This window comes from Nicotiana sylvestris, chromosome 7 (assembly GCF_000393655.2).
Source record: "Nicotiana sylvestris chromosome 7, ASM39365v2, whole genome shotgun sequence".
Lineage (NCBI taxonomy): Eukaryota > Viridiplantae > Streptophyta > Magnoliopsida > Solanales > Solanaceae > Nicotiana > Nicotiana sylvestris.
Genome location: NC_091063.1, coordinates 145407908 through 145430219, shown reverse-complemented (window position 1 = coordinate 145430219; position 22312 = coordinate 145407908). Strand labels below are relative to the sequence as shown.

Sequence of the window (22312 nt, the reverse complement as noted above, 5' to 3'; positions counted from 1 at the left end):
ATTGCACACGAAATGAAGGATAACTCATTGATCTCAACTGACGAACCTGCCAGGCTAGAATAGCCACCACCTCCTCCTCATAACTCAAATGTTTGTCCAACTGGACAGAGCTGAAATCTTACACATGAGACACATTACCATGGTACTTTCGGAGCATGGACACGTGGAATACCGAATGCACTGCTGATAAACTGGGTGGCAATGCGTGCTTGTAAGCCACCTCACCCACTCTCTGGAGAATCTCAAAAGGCCCGATGTATCTAGGGCTCAACTTGCCCTTCTTTCCAAATCTCATCACACCCCTCATGGGTGACACACGGAGCAATACTCTCTCTCTAACCATGAATTCAACATCACGGACCTTACGGTCGGCCTAACTCTTCTGCCTAGACTGAGCTAAGCGAAGTCTATCCTAAATGATCTTGACCTTATCCAAGGCATTATGTACTAAATCTATACGCAATAACCGAGCCTCCTCGGCTCAAATCATCCGACCGGCGACCTACACCGTCTACCATATAATGCCTTATAGGGAGCCATCTGGATGCTCGACTCATAACTGTTGTTGTAAGCGAACTCCGCAAGTGGCAAGAATTGATCCAAGAGCCTCCGAAGTCAATAACACAAGAGCAGAGCATATCCTCTAATATCTAAATAGTACGCTCGAGAGTACATCCGTCTGAGGATGTAATGCTATGCTCAACTCAACCTGCGTACCCAACTCACGCTATACTGCCCTCCAAAAATGCGAGGTGAACTGCGTACCTCGATCAGAAATGATAGACACGGGCACATTGTGAAGACGAACGTTCTCACGGATATAAATCTCTGCCAATGGCTCTGAGGAATAGATAACTGCCACAGGAATGAAATGCGCTGACTTGGTCAGCCTGTCCATAATGACCCAACCAGCATCAAACTTCCTTTGAGTCCATGAGAGTCTAACAACAAAATTCATAGTGATACGCTCCCGCTTTTACTCAGGAATCTCTATCCTCTGAAGCAAACCACCAGGTCTTTGATGCTCATACATTACTTGCTGCCAATTCAGACACCGAGCTATATATGCAACTATATCTATCTTCATCCTCCTCTACCAATAATACTACCGCAAGTCTTGACACATCTTGGCGGTGCCCGGATGAATAGAATACAGGGAACTGTGGGCCTCCTCTAGAATCAACTCACAAAGTCTATCCATATTAGGCACACAAACACGACCCTGCATCCTCAAAACTCCATCATCTCCCACCGTAACCTGCTTCACATCTCCTTGCCGCATTGTATCCCTAAGGGCAAGCAAATGAGGGTCTTCATACTGCTGCTACCTGATACGCTAAAACAAAGAAAACCGAGCGACTGTACAAGCTAGAACATGATTGGGATTAGAAACACCCAACTTCACGAACTGATTGGCCAAAACCTGAACCTCTAAAGTAAGTGGTCTCTCACCGAATGGAATGTACGCAAGGATGCCCATACTAGGTGACTTCCTATTCAAGGCATCGGCCACCACATTAGCGTTCCTGGGATGATACAAGATGGTGATATCATAATCTTTCAATAGATCCAACCACCTCCTTTGCCTCAAATTGAGCTTTTTTTGTTTGAACAAATACTGCAAACTCTTATGATCCGTGAATACCTCACACGACACGCCATATTGATAGTGTCTCTAAATCTTCAACGCATGATCAATGGCTGCCAACTCTAAGTAATGAATAGAGTAATTATTCTCATGAACCTTCAGTTGTCGTGAAGCATATGCAATAACCTTGCCACCCTACATCAATACCGCATCAAGTCCAATACGAGATGCATCATAATATACCGTATAAGATCCTGAATCTATGGGCAACAGTAACACTGGCGCCGTAGTCAAAGCAGTCTCGACCTTCTGAAAGCTCACCTCACAGTCGTCTGACCATCTGAACGGGGCACCTTTCTAGGTCAACCTGGTCAACGGGGCTGCTATAGATAAGAACCCCTTCACAAATTGACGGTAATAACTCGCCAATCCCAAGAAACTCCAGATCTCTATAGTTGATATGGGTCTAGGACAGTTCTTGACTACCTCAATCTTTTGAGGATCCACCTAAATGCCCTCTACCGATACAACGTGACCCAAGAAAGCAACTAAACTAACCAAAACTCGCGTTTTGAGAACTTAGCATATAACTGGTTGTCTCTCAGGGTCTGAAGAACGATCCAAAGGTGCTTCTCATGCTCCTCTCAACTGCAGGAGTAGATCAAGATATCATCAATAAAAACAATCATAAAGGAATCCAGATAGGGCTTGAACTCCCAGTTCATCAAATCCATAAATGTTGCTAGGGCATTTGTCAGCACAAATGACATCAATAGAAACTCATAATGCCCATACCGAGTCCGAAAAACCGTCTTAGGGATATCCGATGCCCTAATCCTCAACTAATGGGTAGACAGATCTCAAATCAATCTTCGAAAATACTTTGGCACACTGAAACTGATCAAATAAGTCATCAAGCATCGGCAATGGATACTTGTTCTTGATGGTGACTTTGTTCAACTGCCGATAATCTATGCACATCCTCATTGATCCATCATTCTTCTTTACAAACAACATAGGCGCAACCCAGGGCGAGATACTAGGTCTAATAAAGCCTTTATCAAGCAAATCTTGCAACTGCTCCTTCAATTCTTTCAACTCTGGGAGGGCCATACGGTATGGTAGAATAGAAATGGGTTGAGTTCTCGGAGCCAAATCAATGAAAAGGTCAATATCCCTATCGGGTGGCATCCCCGGTAGGTCTGCAGGAAACACCTTGGGAAACTCACGAACAAGGAGTACTGAATCCATGGAAGGAACCTCCACACTAGAATCACGAACATATGCCAAATAAGCTAGACATCCCTTCTCGACCATGTGTCGAGCCTTCATATAAGAGATAAACCTGCTGGTAGAATGGCTAGGAGTCTCCTCCATTCTAATCGAGGCAACCCCGGAAAGGCTAAGGTCACCGTCTTGGCGTGACAATCTAATATAGCATGATAAGGTGACAACCAATCCATACCCAAAATGACATCAAAATCAACTATATTGAGAAGCACACTACAACAAAAAGGGGATTTAGCAGCAATTATTTAGCAGCAATACACTAATTGCCGCTAATTTATTCATGGAAGGCAAATATTAACGGCCAATAAATATTAACCAATAATTAGTATATTTTTAGTAGCCATTCAAAAGAATGGGCAGTAAAATTATTGTTTTTACTTTTAATGTCGCCTCCAATTTCTATTTTTTCCTCTAAATCTTTCCCGCCTAACTATATACCCCTCAATTTAACCTCAAGACTACAAATTTTTTTTTTGGAATTACCTTAATTGAAAAACCCCAAAGGCCGAAACTACACAAATCTCATCCGTTAGCGCCACAACAAAAATTCGTCGGCCACCATAACAACCAAAAGTGTCAGTAAGTTTCTATCTCCATATTTAGCGTTCGATCTTGTTGGTGTTGGGTTGATTAAAACTTTCTAATTGGTTGGGTCTATGGTTGGATTGTCGAATATCTATTCACTGAATGAGTATCTTTGTATCTCTTTCTAGTTTGGAATTGACGAATCTATGGCATGGTTTATAGTAGTTAACTTCATTGTTCCTATAATCCAGATCTATAGTTGTTTATAGAAAAGCTGGTTTGAGCAATTCAAGATAAAATTGGGATTGAGCCAGAATAAGTTTTATTTTTTAAATTTTTTGTAATATATATATATATATATATATATATATATATATATATATATATATATATATTAGAATTGTACTTATCAAAGCTTGGATTGTCTGTGTAAGGAGGAATAGGTTGAACATGAACAAATACTAGTTTAGTTTTCAGAAAATCTAAAATTTAAAAAAAAAACAAATCATGTGTGTGAGGTCTGACATACTGATATTTGACCTTAAGAAAAAAGTTCACCAATTTTTATGGTCTTTCCTTCAATCAGTTACGAGAATGCCAAGAAATCACTACTAAGTAGTAATGTAGTATTTAATATAACCCATGTCTTACAGTGTTCGCGTGACTTGTTTAGCTGTCTTCTTCATACTTCATGCACTCAGGTTCAATTTATAAGTCTTGTTTATTTTGTCCATGTCAATAGGTATGTAATTTTTTTCAAATCTAAATACCACAGTGTGATGCTTCAAATCTAAGATATATTCCTTTTGAGATGAAAGTTTTATGGTTCTTACTACTTTGCAAGGTTTTAGTAAGCATGTGTAAAATTTATGGTCCTTTATGGTAGTTGAATACCAAACCAGTTTCCTTTCCCCATAAAATTTCATGTCTCAGGTTCCAGTTTCATCTAATTAATCGCGACATAACTTGTGAGATATATTCATTATCTTTTTGGACTGGACTATCATAATCCCCAGTAGAACAACCATAGTTGTTGCTAGTACTATTATTTATACTACTACAATATCCTGAGATTTTATAAACATGCAATTGATCCATGTATTTTAAGTTATTTAGCTGGGAAGACAGTTGATTGGAAAATTCATTAAAGTTACCAATTTTGTTATAATCAGTATTATTCACCCATCTTCTTTGCTATTCCTTCTTTTCTAGTTCAAATAATAAGTTGATGTAATTTTATTTTTGAGAAGTGCTCTTTTTTTATTGATATATCTTAAATTTTTGTGCTATAGATTTATGCATTAAGAAGATGATTTAGTTAGTTTTTAAAGGCAATTTCTTAATGCAATTCGAATTTTAAGAAGATGATTTAGCTAGTATTTGATTGGTTAAGTATTTTGTCTTTGAGAGTACCTGATTAACTGTTAAGAAAATTAAGTTATGCTTGCGGTAGATTAAACTTATGAAACGCTGGCAATATAATAATATAAAGTTTTTTGTGTTGCCTACGTTGTTTATTTCGTCATTTAAATTGACCAAGAAAACGTCGCACTTTTGTGGTACTTTCTTAGGATTGTTTTTTCTTATAACTTAATAAGAAACTATCATGCTTGGTGTTCAAGTTCTACTTTTTGTCCATCTTCTCTTTTCATGTAGGTTTCGATATTGTTACTGGCATCGTTCTTCTCCTTCACTTACTTGACTTCATCGGCAAAGTATTCTGCTTCCCAGGTACACAAACATTTGGCACTACTGTTTGATTTTTCTACTATTTGAGTTTTTTACCTTTGTTTTTTATTAATTTGTTATTGTATTTGGGCTTACCTTGGATCCTTCTCACTTATATATATATATATATATATATATATATATATATATATATATATATATATATATATATACCCACGGTTGTTGATGTAGTAAGGTTGTGATAGTAATGAATAATTTTAAAGACAAAATTTTTCATGATTGTGATTATGTGTAATATAATTGTATCCTTCTTATATACACATAGTGAAAAAATTATTTATTTATTTATTCAGATTAATGGACATCATTTTTTGTCTTTAAATTAATTCATATTTGCATATTTGAATTCTTGGGATGGTTGATAAACTTATAACCTTAAACCCGAAAGTCGATCACAACAAGTGTGTTGAGTCTTTGTTGGGTAAGTTTGAATCTCCACCAACTGCATAAAGTATTTGCATTTCTTGAGACCAGATGTTGGTAAATATTCTTTTTTGATAAGGTAATGTAAATTAAAACTTGTTTAAACCTTTGTTACACTGTACTAGAATCGGCTTTAGAGACATTTAGTGCTGTTGTTTTTGCCATAGAATTTGAATAGCACATAATATTTGTTGAAAAGGAAGAGTTTTTACCCATCCTTTTTCCTGATACTACTACCTATTATGATGTTTGTGGAATTGTTGAACTTCAGTGTTATAGGATGAAGTTCATTTCCGAATAACATCATATTTTATACACTTGTTTCAGTTAATACAAAAATATTTTTTCAATCTCTAATACTAATGATCACATGTCACCTATAACCAAGAAAATGCTTTTTTCAAATTAAAAGTTTCTGATGGAATACTTTTGTTTGCATGCTTGGTGCACCCAGAACTGAAGTTTTTATCAGAAAAAAGTTATAGTTATTTAATTAACTCTATACATTTGCATTTCTTGGAATTATAGTTATTTTTAAGTTCTTATCAGAAAATAATTATTCTTAAGTTAGCTACAGTTTCTAAAGATATTTAATTTCAACTATTTGTGATACATACAATATGATTATGCCCAAGGTTTTATCAAGGCCTAATTATGCCCAGTAATAGTTATTTTATTAACTTTATACATTTGCATTTCTTGGAATTATAATTATTTTTAAGTTCTTATCAGAAAATAATTATTCTTAAATTAGCTATAGTTTCTAGAGATATTTAATTTCAACTATTTGTGATACATACAATATAATTATGCCCAAGGTTTTGTCAAGGCCTGATGTGCATAATTTTCTGTCACTTATTTGGGAGCTTCATTAATAGCATGTAAGCATAATCTAGTTTCCATATTTAAGGAAAGGACATGGCGACTATAACATTTGCTAATGAACTTTGGTGTAGCTTCTTTTTACTTCTCCAAGCTAATACTCTGCTTTTGATTTTTTCGGTTTCTTCTCTATCATAACTAAGAAAGAAACTCTCTTTCATAGTTTGTACATCCATTGTGCTCCTTTATTAATCCATCTAGTTGTTACTGCTTATAAATATTAAGTGAGAAGTTGGCTGAAAAAGAATCTGATAGTGATGGAGTCTTCAAGATATTGTTTTCACATTATATTTCATCTTTTGATATAGTTAATTTATAATTTCTGGTCATACAGTCTGATGTTCAATAATTTAGCAGGTGGAAGATTTCAATCTGATGAAAAGTTGCAGAAATTATTTGAAGACTATCATTCGTCAGAATTAGTTATATAATGACATTAGCTATTTAGTTCAAACAATATAAGTTTATTTTTAAAGTTACTGTGACACTAATATTTTTGAATAATACTTACATTTACTTGTTAAGATTTATTGAGATATATTCTATTTCTTGAATTAATATTAATATATTTTATTGTTTGGATTATATTCTGGATGAATGTAGTAACTATTATTAATGGTGGCTAAACTATTACTATTACAGCTTGTGACTTTTAGCGCTAATTTAAATGGACAATATAAAGAAAAGTAAAGACATTTTTACTAGGGATATTGTACCCATTATAATTGCTGGAAAATAATTGATGTTAAATATATTAACTTTTAGTGGTAATTTAGTTGAATATATCAGCCATTAAAATAGACGCTGAAAGGGAATACTATAGCCATTCTAATTGCCACAACACAATTGCCGTTAAATATACGAACTATTAACAACAATTATTTTGAATTCAGTGGCTATATAAATGGACGCTAAAGGAGCATAATTAGCTATTTTGGATTGGATGTAGCAGCCATAATAATTGCCGCAAATAATTGTTGTTAAAGTTTATAGTTTTTAGCGGTAATAATTCATACCATTTACCAGCATTTGTGACAATGGCCGCTAAAGGCTTTACCGACCCCGGCTTCAGCGACAATTGTTAGTGTCACTAATGACCTTTTGTATTGCCGCTAAATCCCCTTTTTGTTGTAGTGACAGAAGATCTACGCTGGTCTCAAGACCTCCAATGACAACCACACACGAATGATAGACACGATCTACAACGATAGAGTCTCCCACTGGCGAGGACACATATACTGGAGCACTCAAAGAATCATGAGGCTTAACCAAATATGGAGCAAAATAGGACGACACGTATGAATAAGTGGAACCCGGATCAAATTGAACTGAGGCATCTCTACTTCAAACTAAAACCGTACCTGTGATAACGTATCTGATGACTCAGCCTTAGATCTGGCTGGAATAGCAAAACATCGGGGCTGGTCCACACTACTCTGAACTACATCTCGAGGACGGGCATGTCTGGCTGGCCTCCACTTCTAGCGGCCTAACCTCCACCTCCAATGCCTCGACCTCCACCTCTAACTGTCTGACCCCTACCTCTAGCTAGCTGAGCGAGCGGTGAAGCACCCGATGCCGAAACAATGGCACGAGAACCCTGATACTAAGAACTGCTCGATGCTCGAGGGCAATATCTGACAATGTGCCTCGGATCACAACAAATATAACAAAACTTCGGCTGCTGAGACTGCTAACCCTAAAACTGACCCCGACGGCCTAAGTAACCACCCTGAAAACTCTGGAGTGGAGGTGCACAAATAAGAGTTGGTGGTGCACTAATAGAAGCTGGTGGTGCACTGTAAACTAACTAATCAGAATAATGCATATGGGGACCACGACCACCTGGAACACCGTGAGAAGTCTAGAGTGCTGAATGAAACGGCCTGGGAGGAAGGACTCTATCAAAAGTACCCCTTCCTCCAGATGTGGCACCACTAAAACCACCTGAATGATGAGGTCTCTTGTCAGATCCCTGACCACTCCCCTGAGCTAGAACCATCTCGACTCGCATGACAACATCGGCAGCCGTCTGAAAAGAAATATCACTCCCAGTCTCCTTAGCCATCTGCAATCTGATAGGCTGAGCAAGTCCCTCAATAAACCTCATCACTCTCTCTCTCTTTCTTTCTCTCTCTGTGTTGGAAGAATAATAATAGCATAACGGGCCAAATCCACAAATCTAGTCTCGTACTGAGTGACAGTCATAAAACTCTGCTGAAGATGCTCGAACTGCCTCTGATAACCCTCTCTCTGAGTGACAGGAAGGAACTTCTCAAGAAATAACTGAGAGCATTGGTTCCAAGTAAGAGCAGGCGACCTAGCTGGTCTGGTTAACATATAATCCCTCCACCATCTCTTGGCGGAACCTGACAAATAAAATGCAGCAAAGTTGACCCCATTGGTCTCCACTATCCCCATGTTCCGAAGAACCTCATGACAACTGTCTAGATAGTCCTGGGGATCCTCTGAAGATGTATCTCCATAATGAACTGGGAAAAACTTGGTAAACATATCCAACCTCCACAAATCCTCAGAAGACATGGCCGACCTATCAACAATATGTGCTGTAAAACCCGGCGGAACTACCCTAACTGGCTGAGCTGCTGGTGTCTAAAACTGGGGAGCCATTGATAACTAGGGATTCTAGTCTAGTTTATGCTCCTTTTTGCTTGAGTTTTGGACTAAAATGTGTACAAGTATTCCCCAAAATCTAACTTGGTGTGCTTGCTTGCAGTGTTTGGTAAAAAAGGGACAAGGATGTCATAACCAGCACAAAAAAGGAGTGGAACCTACACAAGTTCAAAACCAAGTCAAAGAAGCGCTACAGCATAAAATCCACCGCAGCCGCAGAAGACTCACCGCGACCACGGTCCTTTTATCGCGATCTGCAGTGGCAAGCATTCAGAGAGTTGGCATTTTTGGAATTCAAGCTACCACGGTCCGCGGTGATTTTATGCGACCGCGATGCCTCCACCGCGACAGCGGTCAGTTTATCGCGGTCCGCGGAGAAGAAGTTCAGAGAACCTGCTGTTTACCCAAAATCTGAAGACCGCGGTCGCGGTAGCCTCACCGCTGTAGCAGTCCATTTTCTGTTGTTAGCGGTACCTCCGTTAGGGGCATTTTTGTCCAAAAAATTTAGTTGTGTATAAATACTTTCTTTTTAGATTTTTAGGTCATCTTATCAGTAATGAGCACGTAAGCGACGACTTTTTCCCATTTTGAGTAATGTTGTAGCTTACTTAGCAATTAATCTTAGTATCTTATCTTGTAATTACAATTTATGGCTTATTCTTCATCTCAATCTATGATTTCTTCTTCAATTATGGGTATCTAAACCCATTAGCTAGGGTTGTGGATCAACCTTAGTGTGGGTGTTTAATGGGTTTTTTATTTTAGGGCTTAGATGTTTATGGGTGATTGTTATTTGGCCTGATTTATGCTTTCTATGTTGAATTATTGGTTGCAAACACTAATTTGTGCCGTTTTGACTTAGGTTCTTCTTGAGAAAGAGAGACTAAGTCTAGGAATTTCAGGCCAACAAGGAATTGGGGTGTATTCAAGAGATTGATAGCCCTAATTAAAGGGTTAAACCTAGAGATAGTAATACCCGACTTGAGCCAACATTGCTTGCACAAATTGAACATCCAATTGGGCTTGAGAAAACCAATTAGGGCAAAGTCACTCTTACTACCGATAGGTGTAGAGTGAGTAGCTTCATGCATTGGCTATAACATGATCCCAACTATAACATTATTTCCCTAAGTTCTAGATCCCGTTAGATACTTACCTAGGAGTAAGTCACTTCTCCAGTGCCTCTTTACCCATTTAGAAAACCCTACAAATATATATACTTAGTTTAATTTCGCACATCATTAGTGTAAAATTAGAAGTAACAAACAAACAAATATGATTGGAAGTGTAATCAAGAGCACTACATAATGCTAGATTAGATAGAAATCCAACTCCAAACATTGTATTATCTCCCTGTGGATTCGATCCCGACCTTCTCGGGTAAAAGCTGCATCGACTGCTCTTGCCACTCTGTACTGGTGTAGGGTTGGACCCGATCACTTTTTGGCATCATTGCCAGGGGAGGAGGTAGATGACAATATTGATGATGAGGTACCTATAGTGCCTCAAGCTCAAAGGAGAGGCCGCCAGGCCAATGATAATGTTCCAGACCCTCCCCCGCCACCTCCAAGAGTGGCTCCTCGGGTGCTTTCAAATCAAGGATATGCTACTGCAATTGTCCTACCCTGGATCCAGGCGGGCAATTTCTAAATTACAAATATGATGTTGACTTTGTTGGAGCAGTGAGGATATTTCACAGGTGTTCCCCATCAGAATGCTTACTTATCTTAAAGGCTTCGTGGATACCTATTGGGGAAGCAAGAAAACAAATGTGTTAGAGGATGCACTTCAGTTGAGATTTTTCCCTTTTTCACTTAGAGGGAAAGCTTTGGACTGGCTTGAAAGGTTTCCCAACCATTCCATCACTCCTTAGGATGCGTTGGGGGACAAGTTTATAGCAAAGTTTTTCTCGCCGGGGCATATGGAAACCTTGAGAGATGAGATTTTGGCCATCAAAGAGGAACCTAGTGAACCACTTAATGAGATTTGGGAGAGATATCAGACAATGGTAAAAGAATGTCCGAACAATGACATAACCGAAGTAATGATTCAACAGACATTCTACCATGGCATTAACACAACCAATCAGTGTGTGGTAAACCAGCTAGCAGGGGGAAATTTTATGAACACACCATATGATCAAGCATGTGAGATATTGGATGAGATGGCAGATACTTCCTCAGTTTGGCAAAGTCGAGCCAATATGCCACAGGGTGACCCCACTATCATCCACTTGCACAAAGAGCTCCATGATCATGTCCAGGCAATAGTAGAGTTAACTATCACAATGAACCAGTTAGCGAAAGCTCAATTGTAATAGGTTCAATCTCCTAGACAAGTAAATGCTATGGAAGGTATCAACATGTTGGTCAACAAGAGGCAACAAAGAGGTCAACAAGGTCAAGGTATTCCATATCAATATGACCAAGGTAGTGGTGGTTTCAATCAAGATGAGAGCTATGATGGGCAAAATGAAGAAGTTCAATATATGAACAATTACCAAGGACAAAGGGGCAATGCTCCTAATCAACAACAACAATGGAGATCCCAAGGAAATTGGGGGAATCAAAGCCAACAAGTCAATAGCAACTGGAAGAACAACAATCTAAAATTGGGGCAACCAAAACAATTAGGGTAACTAGAGTGGCAACAACAACAATTGAGGAGGAAACAACAACCGAGGGGGTTGGAACAATGGCAATCAGGGGAATCAGGGGCAAGGATTTCAAAGGCTTTCGATGTATCAACAACCAAACAACCCACGTCCATTTCCGTCCCAAGGTCCTAACAAGTCAAATAATGAGATGGGAAAGATCGAGATGATGTTTGAACAAATGATGAAGAAGAACGCCGACTCCGATGCCCAATTGGCATCCCATAATACTTCAATCCGGAATTTGGAGGTTCAACTTGGCAAGATTTCATAGTCTTTGAATACTCACCCTAAGGGGGCTCTACCTAGTGATACGGTAGTAAACCTAAAGGGTGTGAACAACATCGGGCATGCTATGGCAGTGATTACTAGAAGTGGTCGAGGTGGTGATGTGAAACCTCCAAGCAAAAGGAAATTGTGAATGATGAGATTCAAGTGCAAGATGATGATGTTCCTTCAGTTGATGAGCAAGTGAGAGAAGAGAATGTGAATATGGAAGTGAGGATTGATGTTCATGATGAAGAGGTGGAGACCCAAGATGATGTGAACCCGTCTAGGGAATACGTAATAGACATGCCAAAAATGGTAGTGCCCAAGGCTAAGGCTCCCTTGCCAAGGCCTCCTCCACCTTACCCTCAAAGGCTTACGAAGCAAATGAATGAGAACCAATTTAGAAAATTTATTGACATGATGAAGAGCTTATCAATCAATATTCCTTTGGTGGAAGCTCTTGAGCAAATGCCGGGTTACGCCAATTTCATGAAAGACTTGGTGATAAAAAAGAGATCCATGGATTGTGAGACCATCAAAATGACTCACCAAGTAAGTGAAATTGTGCACTCGATGGCTCCAAATCTTGAAGATCCTGTCACTTTCACCATTCCCTGTACCATTGGGAGCGCTAATTTTGCAAAGACATTGTGCGATTTGGGTGCAAATATCAATTTGATTCCTTACTCCATGTTCAAAACTTTGGGTATTGGGCAACCGAGGGCTACTTCAATGAGGTTACAAATGGCGGATAGAACTATGAAGAGGCCTCTTGGTATTGTAGATGATATTCTTGTTCGGGTGGACAAGTTCATTTTGCCCACTAATTTTGTGATCTTGGATTGTAAGGTTGATTATGAGGTTTCGATCATATTGGGAAGACCTTTCCTTGCAATTGAGAAGGCCTTAGTTGATGTGGAAGCAGGGGAACATACCTTCCGGGTGGGTGATGAAAAAGTGGTCTTTAATGTGTGCAAGTCAATAAAGCAGCCCAACAGTACTGAAGTGTGCTCTTTTGTGGATTTTGTCACGGCAGTGATAGTTGATGATACTAGTGCAATGATCAATGTGGAGGACCCTCTAGAAGCGGTATTTTTGAACCTTGATGAAAATGAGGATGAAAGCCGAGTGGAGTGTGTCAATGCTTTACACGAAATGGGCTCTTACTATTATGAGCCTCGGAATCTCTCTTTGGATCTTGAGAATAGGAAGACTCCACCAACAAAGCCCTCAATCGAGGAACCTCCCGTGTTGGAGTTGAAGCCATTACCTCCACATCTCAGGTATGAATTCTTAGGCCCTAGTGCAACTTTTCTAGTTATTCTTTCCTCTTGTCTTACTAACATGTAGGTAGATGCTACATTGACGGTGCTCCAAAAATGGAAGAAGGCAATTGGATGGACTTTAGCTGATATCTGGGGGATAAGCCCAGCCTTTTGCATGCAAAATATTATTCTTGATGAAGATGCCAAGCCCTCTGTGGAACATCAGAGGAGGTTGAATGAGGCTATGCAAGAAGTTGTGAAAAAGGAGGTGATCAAGTGGTTGGATGCAAGGGTTGTGTATCCTATCTCGGATAGTTCTTGGACTTCGTCTTTGCAATATGTAACAAAGAAGGGTGATATGACTGTGGTTACCAATGCACAAAATGAGTTGATTCCCACTAGGACTGTCACCGTATGGAGGTTGTGCATGGACTACCACAAGCTGAATAAAGTGACCCACAAGGATCACTTTCCATTGCCTTTTCTTGACCATATGCTAGATAGACTTGCTGGGCGTGCCTTCTACTATTTCTTGGATGGGTAATCTAGGTACAACCAAATCTTGATTGCTCCGGAAGATCAGGAGAAAATCACCTTCACATGTCCGTATGGTACCTTTGCCTTTTCTAGGATGTCATTTGGGTTGTGTAATGCACCGAATACATTCTAGCAGAGTATGATGGCCATATTTACCGACATAGTGGAAGATATTTTGGAGGTGTTCATGGACGACTTCAATATTGTGGGTGACTCGTTTGAAGAATCTTGACAGGGTATTGGCCCGGTGTGAAGAGACCAATTTTGTGCTTAACTGGGAAAAATGTTACTTTATGGTCAAAGAAGGAATTGTCCTCAGCCATAAGATCTCAAAGCAAGGCATAGAGGTGGCCAAGGTTAAAATTGAAGTGATCTCAAAGCTTCCTCCTCCTACTTCAGTCAAGGGGGTAAGAGGTTCTCTTGGGCATGCGGGGTTCTACTGAAGATTCATCAAAGACTTTTCTAAGGTAGTAAATCCCTTGCGAAAGTTATTAGAAAAATATGCCAAGTTCATGTTCAATGAAGAATGTATGAAAACTTTTGAAATCCTCAAGTACAAATTGATAACCACTCTCATTATTACCGCACCCAATTAGAGCTTATCTTTTGAGCTCATGTGTAATGCAAGCAATGTTGCGGTAGGAGCGATTTTGGGTCAAAGAGTGAATAAGATGTTTCACCCGGTGTATTATGCAAGCAAAACAATCAATGATGCTCAAGTGAATTACACGGTGATAGAAAAAGAGTTGTTGGCTATTATGTTCGCAATGGAGAAGTTTAGGCCTTATCTCATGGGTGCCAAGGTGATAGTTCATACCGACCATGCCGCACTTTGCTACTTGATGACGAAGAATGATTCCAAATCTCGGTTGATGAGATGGGTCTTATTGCTTCAAGAGTTTGATTTGGAGATTGTGGATCGAAAAGGGTGTGAAAACCAAGTGGCGGACCACTTGTCCTGCTTGGAAGAGGAGGGGAGGCCTCGTGATGGCCTCGAGATTAATGATTCATTTCTTGATGAGAAACTTCTCTGTGTCGGTGAATAGTATGCCTTGGTTTGCGGATGTTGCCAATTTCCTTGTAACCGGTATTTTTCTGTATGAGCTATCTTCTAACCAAAGGAAGAAGCTTAAACAGGATAGCTTGGACTACTACTGGGATGAGCCGTATTTGTTCAAAATCTGTAATGATGGTATGATCTGGAGATGTGCTCCGGAGGAGGATCAATTGAGTATTCTGGATGCTTGTCATTCCTCTCCCTACGGTGGTCATCATGGTGGGGCGAGGTCAACTTCAAAGGTGTTGAGTTGTGGTTTTTATTGGCCCACATTTTACAAGGATGCAGGTGAACTAGTGAAGAGATGTGATGAATGTCAAAGAGCGGGTGAAATTTCAAAGAAGGATGAGATGCCTCTTACCACTATCCTCGAGTTTGACATATTTGATGTGTAGGGAATTGATTTCATGAGTTCGTTTGTAAGCTCTTGTGGCAACACGTATATCCGTGTGGTTGTTGATTATGTTTCAAAGTGGGTTGAGGCCGTGGCTTTACCCAACAACGAGGCCCGGAGTGTTGTGGCCTTTCTTAAAAAGAGTATCTTTACTCGGTTTGGTACTCCTAAAGCAATCATTAGTGATGGAGGGTTTCATTTTTGCAATAAGTCATTTGACACTTTGCTTGCAAAGTATGGTGTCAATCACAAGGTTTCTACCCCTTACCATCCTCAAGCTAGTGGGCAAGTTGAAGTCTCCAGCCGGGATATCAAGAGTATATTGTCAAAGACGGTCAATGCAAATAGGACCGATTGGTCAAAGAAATTAGATGATGCTCTTTGGGCTTATAGGACTACTTATAAGACTCTGATTGGTATGTCTCCGTACCGGTTGGTGTTTGGGAAAGCTTGCCATCTACCGATCGAGTTAGAGAACAAGGCCATGTGGTCTTTGAGGAAGTTAAATCTTGAATGGGATGTGACAACAAATCTTCGGGTGGAGCAACTTAATGAGCTTGATGAATTCCGGTTTCATGCCTACTCTAGTTCGCCCTTGTATAAGGACAAGATTAAGTACCTTCGTAACAAGTATGCCCGTGGCAAAGAGTTTAAAGTGGGTGATTTGGTGCTCTTGTTCAATTCCCGATTACGACTGTTTCCGGGTAAGCTTAAACCAAAATGTAGTGGACCTTTTGAGGTGGTGCTTGTGATTCTGTTTGGTGCTCTTAATTCGAAAAACAAAAATGGTGAGATCTTCGGAGTTAATGAACACAGAGTCAAGCACTATCTTGGAAAGTTTGATGACAGTCACGTGGTGGTAATAATCATCTCAAATGATTGATGGTAACATGCGTCATGCCGCGACGTTAAATCAGGCGCTTCTTGGGAGGCAACCCATGTGTTTTTCTTTGATTTTCTTCTTAGTATAGGATTTGCTTTTAAACTAACTGGTTGTGAGATATGTATAGGGATGTTTGATGAAGTGAAGGACTAAGCTGGAATAATATGTCACTCTCTGACGTTTGGACTGCGATCGTGCTCCATTTTTCGCGGTCCGCGGTGGCCTTATCGCGGGGGAAGAATTTGATTGCGGTCCACAATGCTAAAAGGTCAAAAGTGGAGGCTCTCTGAAGTTTGGACCGCTGTCGCGGTGTATTTTTTGCGGACCGCAATGGGTTACCGCTGTCGCGAAGCATTTTTTACGGTCCGCGGTGGTCTCAAAGCAACAACCCTTGTGAGTTACACAATCGCGCTCCGCGGTGCATTTACCATGACTGTGGTAGGTAAGAATTAATGGTTCCCAGGGCTTGTCTATAAATAGGACCTCAGGCCCCCTTTTACACTTTTCTCCCTTTGCACTCTCAATCACTATAGACGGTAGTTCACTCACGCACTAATTTGCACAACAGAAGAACTAAGCTTCATCTGTATTGCATCTCACTTCAGGTAATTCAAATCTATCCTTAGTTCTTAATTTTGTTTTTATTTTCTTTTAATTTGATAGTTATTACTTCTTCTTCTTCCTTTTTTTAAAATTTTTACCTTAGGGTTCTATAATGTTAATTAGATTAGGTTTTAATTCATCAGAAATGGTGATTAACTACATAGTGGGTTGATAATATGTTGATTAATGCTAAAATGGACGAAAAATTGGAAACCCTCATTGTTGAGCCCAAATTTGACCTTTGCGGTCCGCAGTAGTTTTTCCGCGGTCCACGATCACCTATATTTTGAGAGATTTTCAAGTCTTGATAACCGCGTTCCGCAGTGGCATTTTTTGCGGTCCGCGGTGCACTTATCGCGGTTACACTCCATTTTTTGCGGGCCGCAGTGCCATTTAATTAGAGAGTGGGTAATTTGAGTCCTACCTCTCCGCGATTCGTGGTTGATTTTTTGCAGTCTACGGTGCAGCCTTCGCAGCGGCAGTGTATTTTTCACAGACCGCGGTCTACAATTTTGATGTACACTATCTACTATTTTTCTACACTGCTTCTTCCAGTCTTTGCACTAATAAGTTCACCTGATATACTTGTAGACAATGGTTAAATCCATAGGAGGTCGTGACAAACAAAAGGGTAGAGTAGAGTCCTCCTAGGGTAGGGGACGAGGCATGATCAAATTGACCCCAGTAGCTCAAAAAGCAATTGGGGAAACTAGAAAACTCATCAAAGCTGCAGATAGAGCTGCTTCCCATTCTGAGGGAAGTGAGTACTTTCCATCCCGGGAGGCATTTGAGTCTGATTTAGTGCCGGAGTATGTACCTAACTTACCGGAGAGGCATCGTTTGAGAGATTTACCTACACCTTCGGCCTCTCCTAGTGCTCATGCTTTAGTTCAGATTTCTTCTGAGCCGTCTGAGGGCTCAGCTGAGAGCAGTGATAGTGCAGATTCAACCTCACCTACACCTTCGTCACCAAGACAGGATGTAGATGCTGGGGTACCAGATGAAGAGGGAAGGGGTGTTCCCCAACCAGGGGTGTGGAAAGAACTAGAAACCCCGAGGTGTGTCCAGAGCGCCAGTTCATAGAGATGGATCTCCTGCCACATAACCCCAATGTGAAACAGTAATTCAATGAATGAGTGGGGTGGGATTACTTCACCAACAGGGTATTAGAGGCAAACGAGCACTTAGTCAAAGAGTTTTACGCCAATGCTTCCCACATCAAGAAGGATACCAAAGTGACTAAAGTGTGGAACTTGAAACTGAAGTTCGATAGGAAGACAATCAATGAGTACCTTGGCTTTCCTGAGAAAGATGAATCATTGTACTTGTAGAAATATTCACTTGATAGGCATCCCGTCCATGGTTAGCATCATATTTGGCTCTCTCGGGCACCACCCCAGCATGGTTGACATCAGGAGTTGCAATTTTATGAAAACTCTAAATTTTAAGACGAAGGGGTGAGAGACTTTTGTATGCAGCAGGCTGGATCCCGCTACCCATGAAAACTCCATGTTGGTCTCCCGGGCGATTAGTGGCTTCTATTATGGTGATGTTCCCGATCAATGTCGAGAATGTCATGTCTAGGGTGAACACTAGGGTGGTCAATGAGGGTGACATATCATATCCCTTCCTAAATGTTCTTACAATGTATTTGGAAGACCAGAATGTGGAGAAAAGGAACTTTGACGTGAAGGTAAAACCCAAGATTCCCTTTTCCTGGTATAGCCTCAAGGCTGATGACAACCCCAAAGCCAAAGATCCTAAAGGCAAAGTCACTACTTCTATTGGCCAGTCCGAAAAGCCAGTAGTAGTAGTCATTTATTCTCAGCCTCCCACAACCACACCAGAGATTGCCTCCGGACTATATACCTCCACTCTATATATTCCATCCTCCTCAGAAAAACCATTGATTGCCCACAGATTAAACCAAACACTCTCCAGTATCAACAACTGGGTCTAGGCAGCAACTTTTAAGTTGTCTGTACTTTCTAGTTCAATGGCAGCGCAGTTAGTGCCCTCACAGCCACATGTGCCAGCTTTGGTAGAAGAGACTCTCAAGGAGCTTCTCGGCAACTAAAAGAAGCTCCTTGTAACCAAAAGCTGATAATGGATGCTTTTGCTGAACAAAGGAAAACACTGAAGAAGTTGAGCAAATACACAAACAAAGCTGAAGAATACACGGGCATCGAAGGAGTCGGTCAAATAATTGAGGGGCGAAGTGGAGAAGATGAAGGCAACTGATCATTTGCCTTTGGAGCTGCTATTGCATGATCATCCTCCAACAACTGAGACAGAGCAAGTTCCAGAGCAGGATCTTGAGAGAGCTCCAAAGAGGAGGAGGAGGATCCCCTTTGTGGACGATGTTGAGATTGAGTTGGCAAAGACGGAGGGTGTTGCTTCTGAGCAGCCACAGGCTCCCGAGACAGCTGATCCAGCTGCCCAACCACAGGCTCCCGGGACAGCTGATCTAGGTGCACAGCCACATGATCCCATGCTACCATAGGACCCCATGCAGACGGAGGATCCATAAGGAGTTTTCTTCACTCTCTATCTTTCTTTTTGAGCTTATTTTTGGTTAGTTAGCATTGAGGACAATGCTAGCTTTCATTTGAGGGGGTGTCCCTACTTTGATTTTTGAATTGATAGCTGGACTGTAATTATGACACTATTTTCTTTATTTATGCTTATTTTTCATTTTTTATATGTATATAACTTTACTTTTTATTTTACTTTTTGTTATTGATTCTAGTTTGGTCTGTATAAAAGTTACTCTCATGTATATATTCATTCCTTCTTATGTATATTCATCCAAACCCCCCTTTTTTACATATTCAGTACTTTCTGCATTTTACTTCATAGCTTTTTTTGCAATTTCCTTAATAGTATAGCTTCTTATTTCATTTTATAGCTTCTTTTTGGTTCATAGGTTCTTAGTATTCAAGTTTCAATGATCAATAAGCCTTTGGTTTTCTTAATGCCACGGTTCTTTCCAAATGTGGAGTTTGTGTGAACTGGGTGGCTCTTCCCGATGATGGATGGCATGACAACCTTCTTAAGGGTTTGAGTCTGGGTTTGTTTTCGATTTTTGTGTAAATAGTAGTTAGTAAGCAATGGTGCCTCAGGAAAAGCTTCACTTGGTCCTAACATATTTACCTTTGACCTTATGGTTAAAAATAAATTGTTGTGTATAGGATGGTAATAGTTGTGACCTTGAGACTCTTGTGTTAGCTAAACAATCATCAAGTGGTTTCTCGAAACCATTTATGTTGCTTAAATCTTAGCTAAGGTTGTTGTGGGCCCCTGACTCTGTTTCTTTAGCAATCCTATAAATTGTGTGGTGAGGTATTGATTTACAAGTCCAAGTCCCGTGCCAATGGGTCTAAAACTTGCCCTGAATGTTTGTCTAAGTGAAATCCTAAGTGTATCTCGGCTTGAGAAGTGATTATAGGCTCTCCTTGATTCCAATTGAAACTTGAAAACATCTATAGCCTACCAATGATGTTATCCCTAGTCAACGCCGTTGAGCCTTAGCCCTTATTCTTTCAATAACCATGATACAAACCTTTATCCCTTCTAAAATGATCCTCTCTTGGCACCCTATCTTTCCTTAGCACAAGGAAAAAATATAAGTTTGGGGGGAGAGACGAGGAAGGCAAAAGAGATAAAAGGTACAAAATGAAGAAAAGGAAAGGCAAAGAAAAAGAAAAAGAAAAAGAAAGAAGCCAAAGATTCAAAAAGAAAATGAACAATGTAGAAGAAATGAAGGGTTTCAACAAAAGCAAAAGATGAAAGGCATGGAGAGATTACAAAGGAGACAGAGAATTGGAATGAACAAGAAAGAGTGACAGTGTATCTCTCTAGCCCCTAAAGAAGAAGTAAATGACTCAAAGAGTCAAGAAAATGTGTGCCAAAATAAAGAAAATGAAGTGCTTAAGGGAAGATGAAACCTTCTTAGACCAATATATCCTACCCTGAACCAAAAGCCTTCATTATATTCCCACAAAATTCCTATATGATCTTGAGTTGAGTAAGCTTACATTAGTGGTGACTCACATAAGGGGCAAACTATGGTACTTAGAGCCGAACTTTTGACCTTCCTTTGAGAGAGATGAGTGTGTTTCCCACAATTCTCGTTCTGAGTGCTACAATCTAAAAGTGAGGTTTGCTTATGGAGAGTTGAGGAGTATGAGTTTGGGTTCCACAGCGACCAATTTAACAGAAAGAGTTTCCTTGATGAGTTGAGTCAAACCTTGATGCTTTTGTGTAGCACTATAGCCATGGTACTAAAAGGTTGTGTATTGTTGATAATGCATTCGAGTTGAGGGTAATTGTTAGTCCCTATTGATTCTTGATGAGGTTACTTTAGAACAACCGAATTTCCTTTCTTTTATCTTGAGGATGTGGGAATTACTTTATTTGCTTGAGGACAAACAAAAGCTTAAGTTTGTGGGAGTTGATAACTAGGGATTCTAGTCTAGTTTATGCTCCTTTTTGCTTGAGTTTTGGACTAAAATGTGTACAAGTATTCCCCAAAATCTAACTTGTTGTGCTTGCTTGCAGTGTTTGGTCAAAAAGGGACAATTAAGGATGTCATAACCGGCTCAAAAAAGGAGTGAAACCTGCACAAGTTCAAAACCAAGTCAAAGCACCACTACAGCATAAAATCCACACAGCCGCAGTAGACTCACCACGGTCCGCGGTGGCAAGGATTCAGAGAGTTGGCATTTTTGGAATTCAAGCTACCACGGTCCGCAGTGATTTTATGTGACCGTGGTGCCTCCACTTCGATAGCAGTCAGTTTATTGCTGTCCGCGAAGAAGAAGTTCAGAGAACCTGCAGTTGAGCCAAAAGATAAAGATCGCGGTCCGCAGTTGATTTACTGCGGCCGCGATAGCCTCACCGCTTCAGCAGTCCATTTTCTGCTATCAGTGTTACCCCCGTCAGGGGCATTTTTGTCTGAAAAATTTAGGTGTGCATAAATACTTTCTTTTCAGATTTTAGGTCATCTTATCAGGAGTGAGCATGTGAACGACGACTTTTTCCCATTTTGAGTAATTTTGTAGCTTACTTAGCAATTAATCTTAGTATCTTATCTTGTAATTACAATTTATGGCTTATTCTTCATCTCAATCTATGATTTCTTCTTCAATTATGAGTAGCTAAACCCATTAGCTAGGGTTGTGGCTCAACCCTATTGTGGGTATTTAATGGGTCTTTTATTTTAGGGCTTAGATGTGTATGGGTGATTGTTATTTGGCCTGATTTATACTTTTTATGTTGAATTAGTGGTTGCAAACACTAATTTGTGCCGTTTTGACTTAGGCTCTTCTTGAGAAAGAGAGACTAAATCTAGGAATTTCAAGCCAACAAGGAATTGGGGTGTATTCAAGATATTGGTAGCCCAAATTAAAGGGTTAAACCTAGAGATAGTAATACCCGACTTGAGCCAACATTGCTTGCACAAATTGAACATCCAATTGGGCTTGAGAAAGCCAATTAGGGCAAAGTCACTCTTACTACCGAGAGGTGTAGAGGGAGTAGCTTCGTGCATTGGCTATA

The 22312-nt window shown here is 40.0% G+C and overlaps 2 protein-coding genes across 2 annotated transcripts; both read left to right on the top strand.

Moving 5' to 3' along the window:
- The first annotated feature begins 12236 nt into the window (after positions 1-12236).
- On the top strand, positions 12237-14259 carry LOC138873901 (uncharacterized). Its single transcript, XM_070152389.1, has 4 exons — positions 12237-12858; positions 13051-13262; positions 13365-13699; positions 14052-14259. Exons 1-4 carry the CDS (start codon positions 12237-12239, stop codon positions 14257-14259), a joined length of 1377 nt encoding a protein of 458 aa, XP_070008490.1.
- Positions 14260-14818: 559 nt separating this feature from the next.
- On the top strand, positions 14819-15268 carry LOC138873900 (uncharacterized). Its single transcript, XM_070152388.1, has one exon. It carries the CDS (start codon positions 14819-14821, stop codon positions 15266-15268), a length of 450 nt encoding a protein of 149 aa, XP_070008489.1.
- Positions 15269-22312: the final 7044 nt, after the last annotated feature.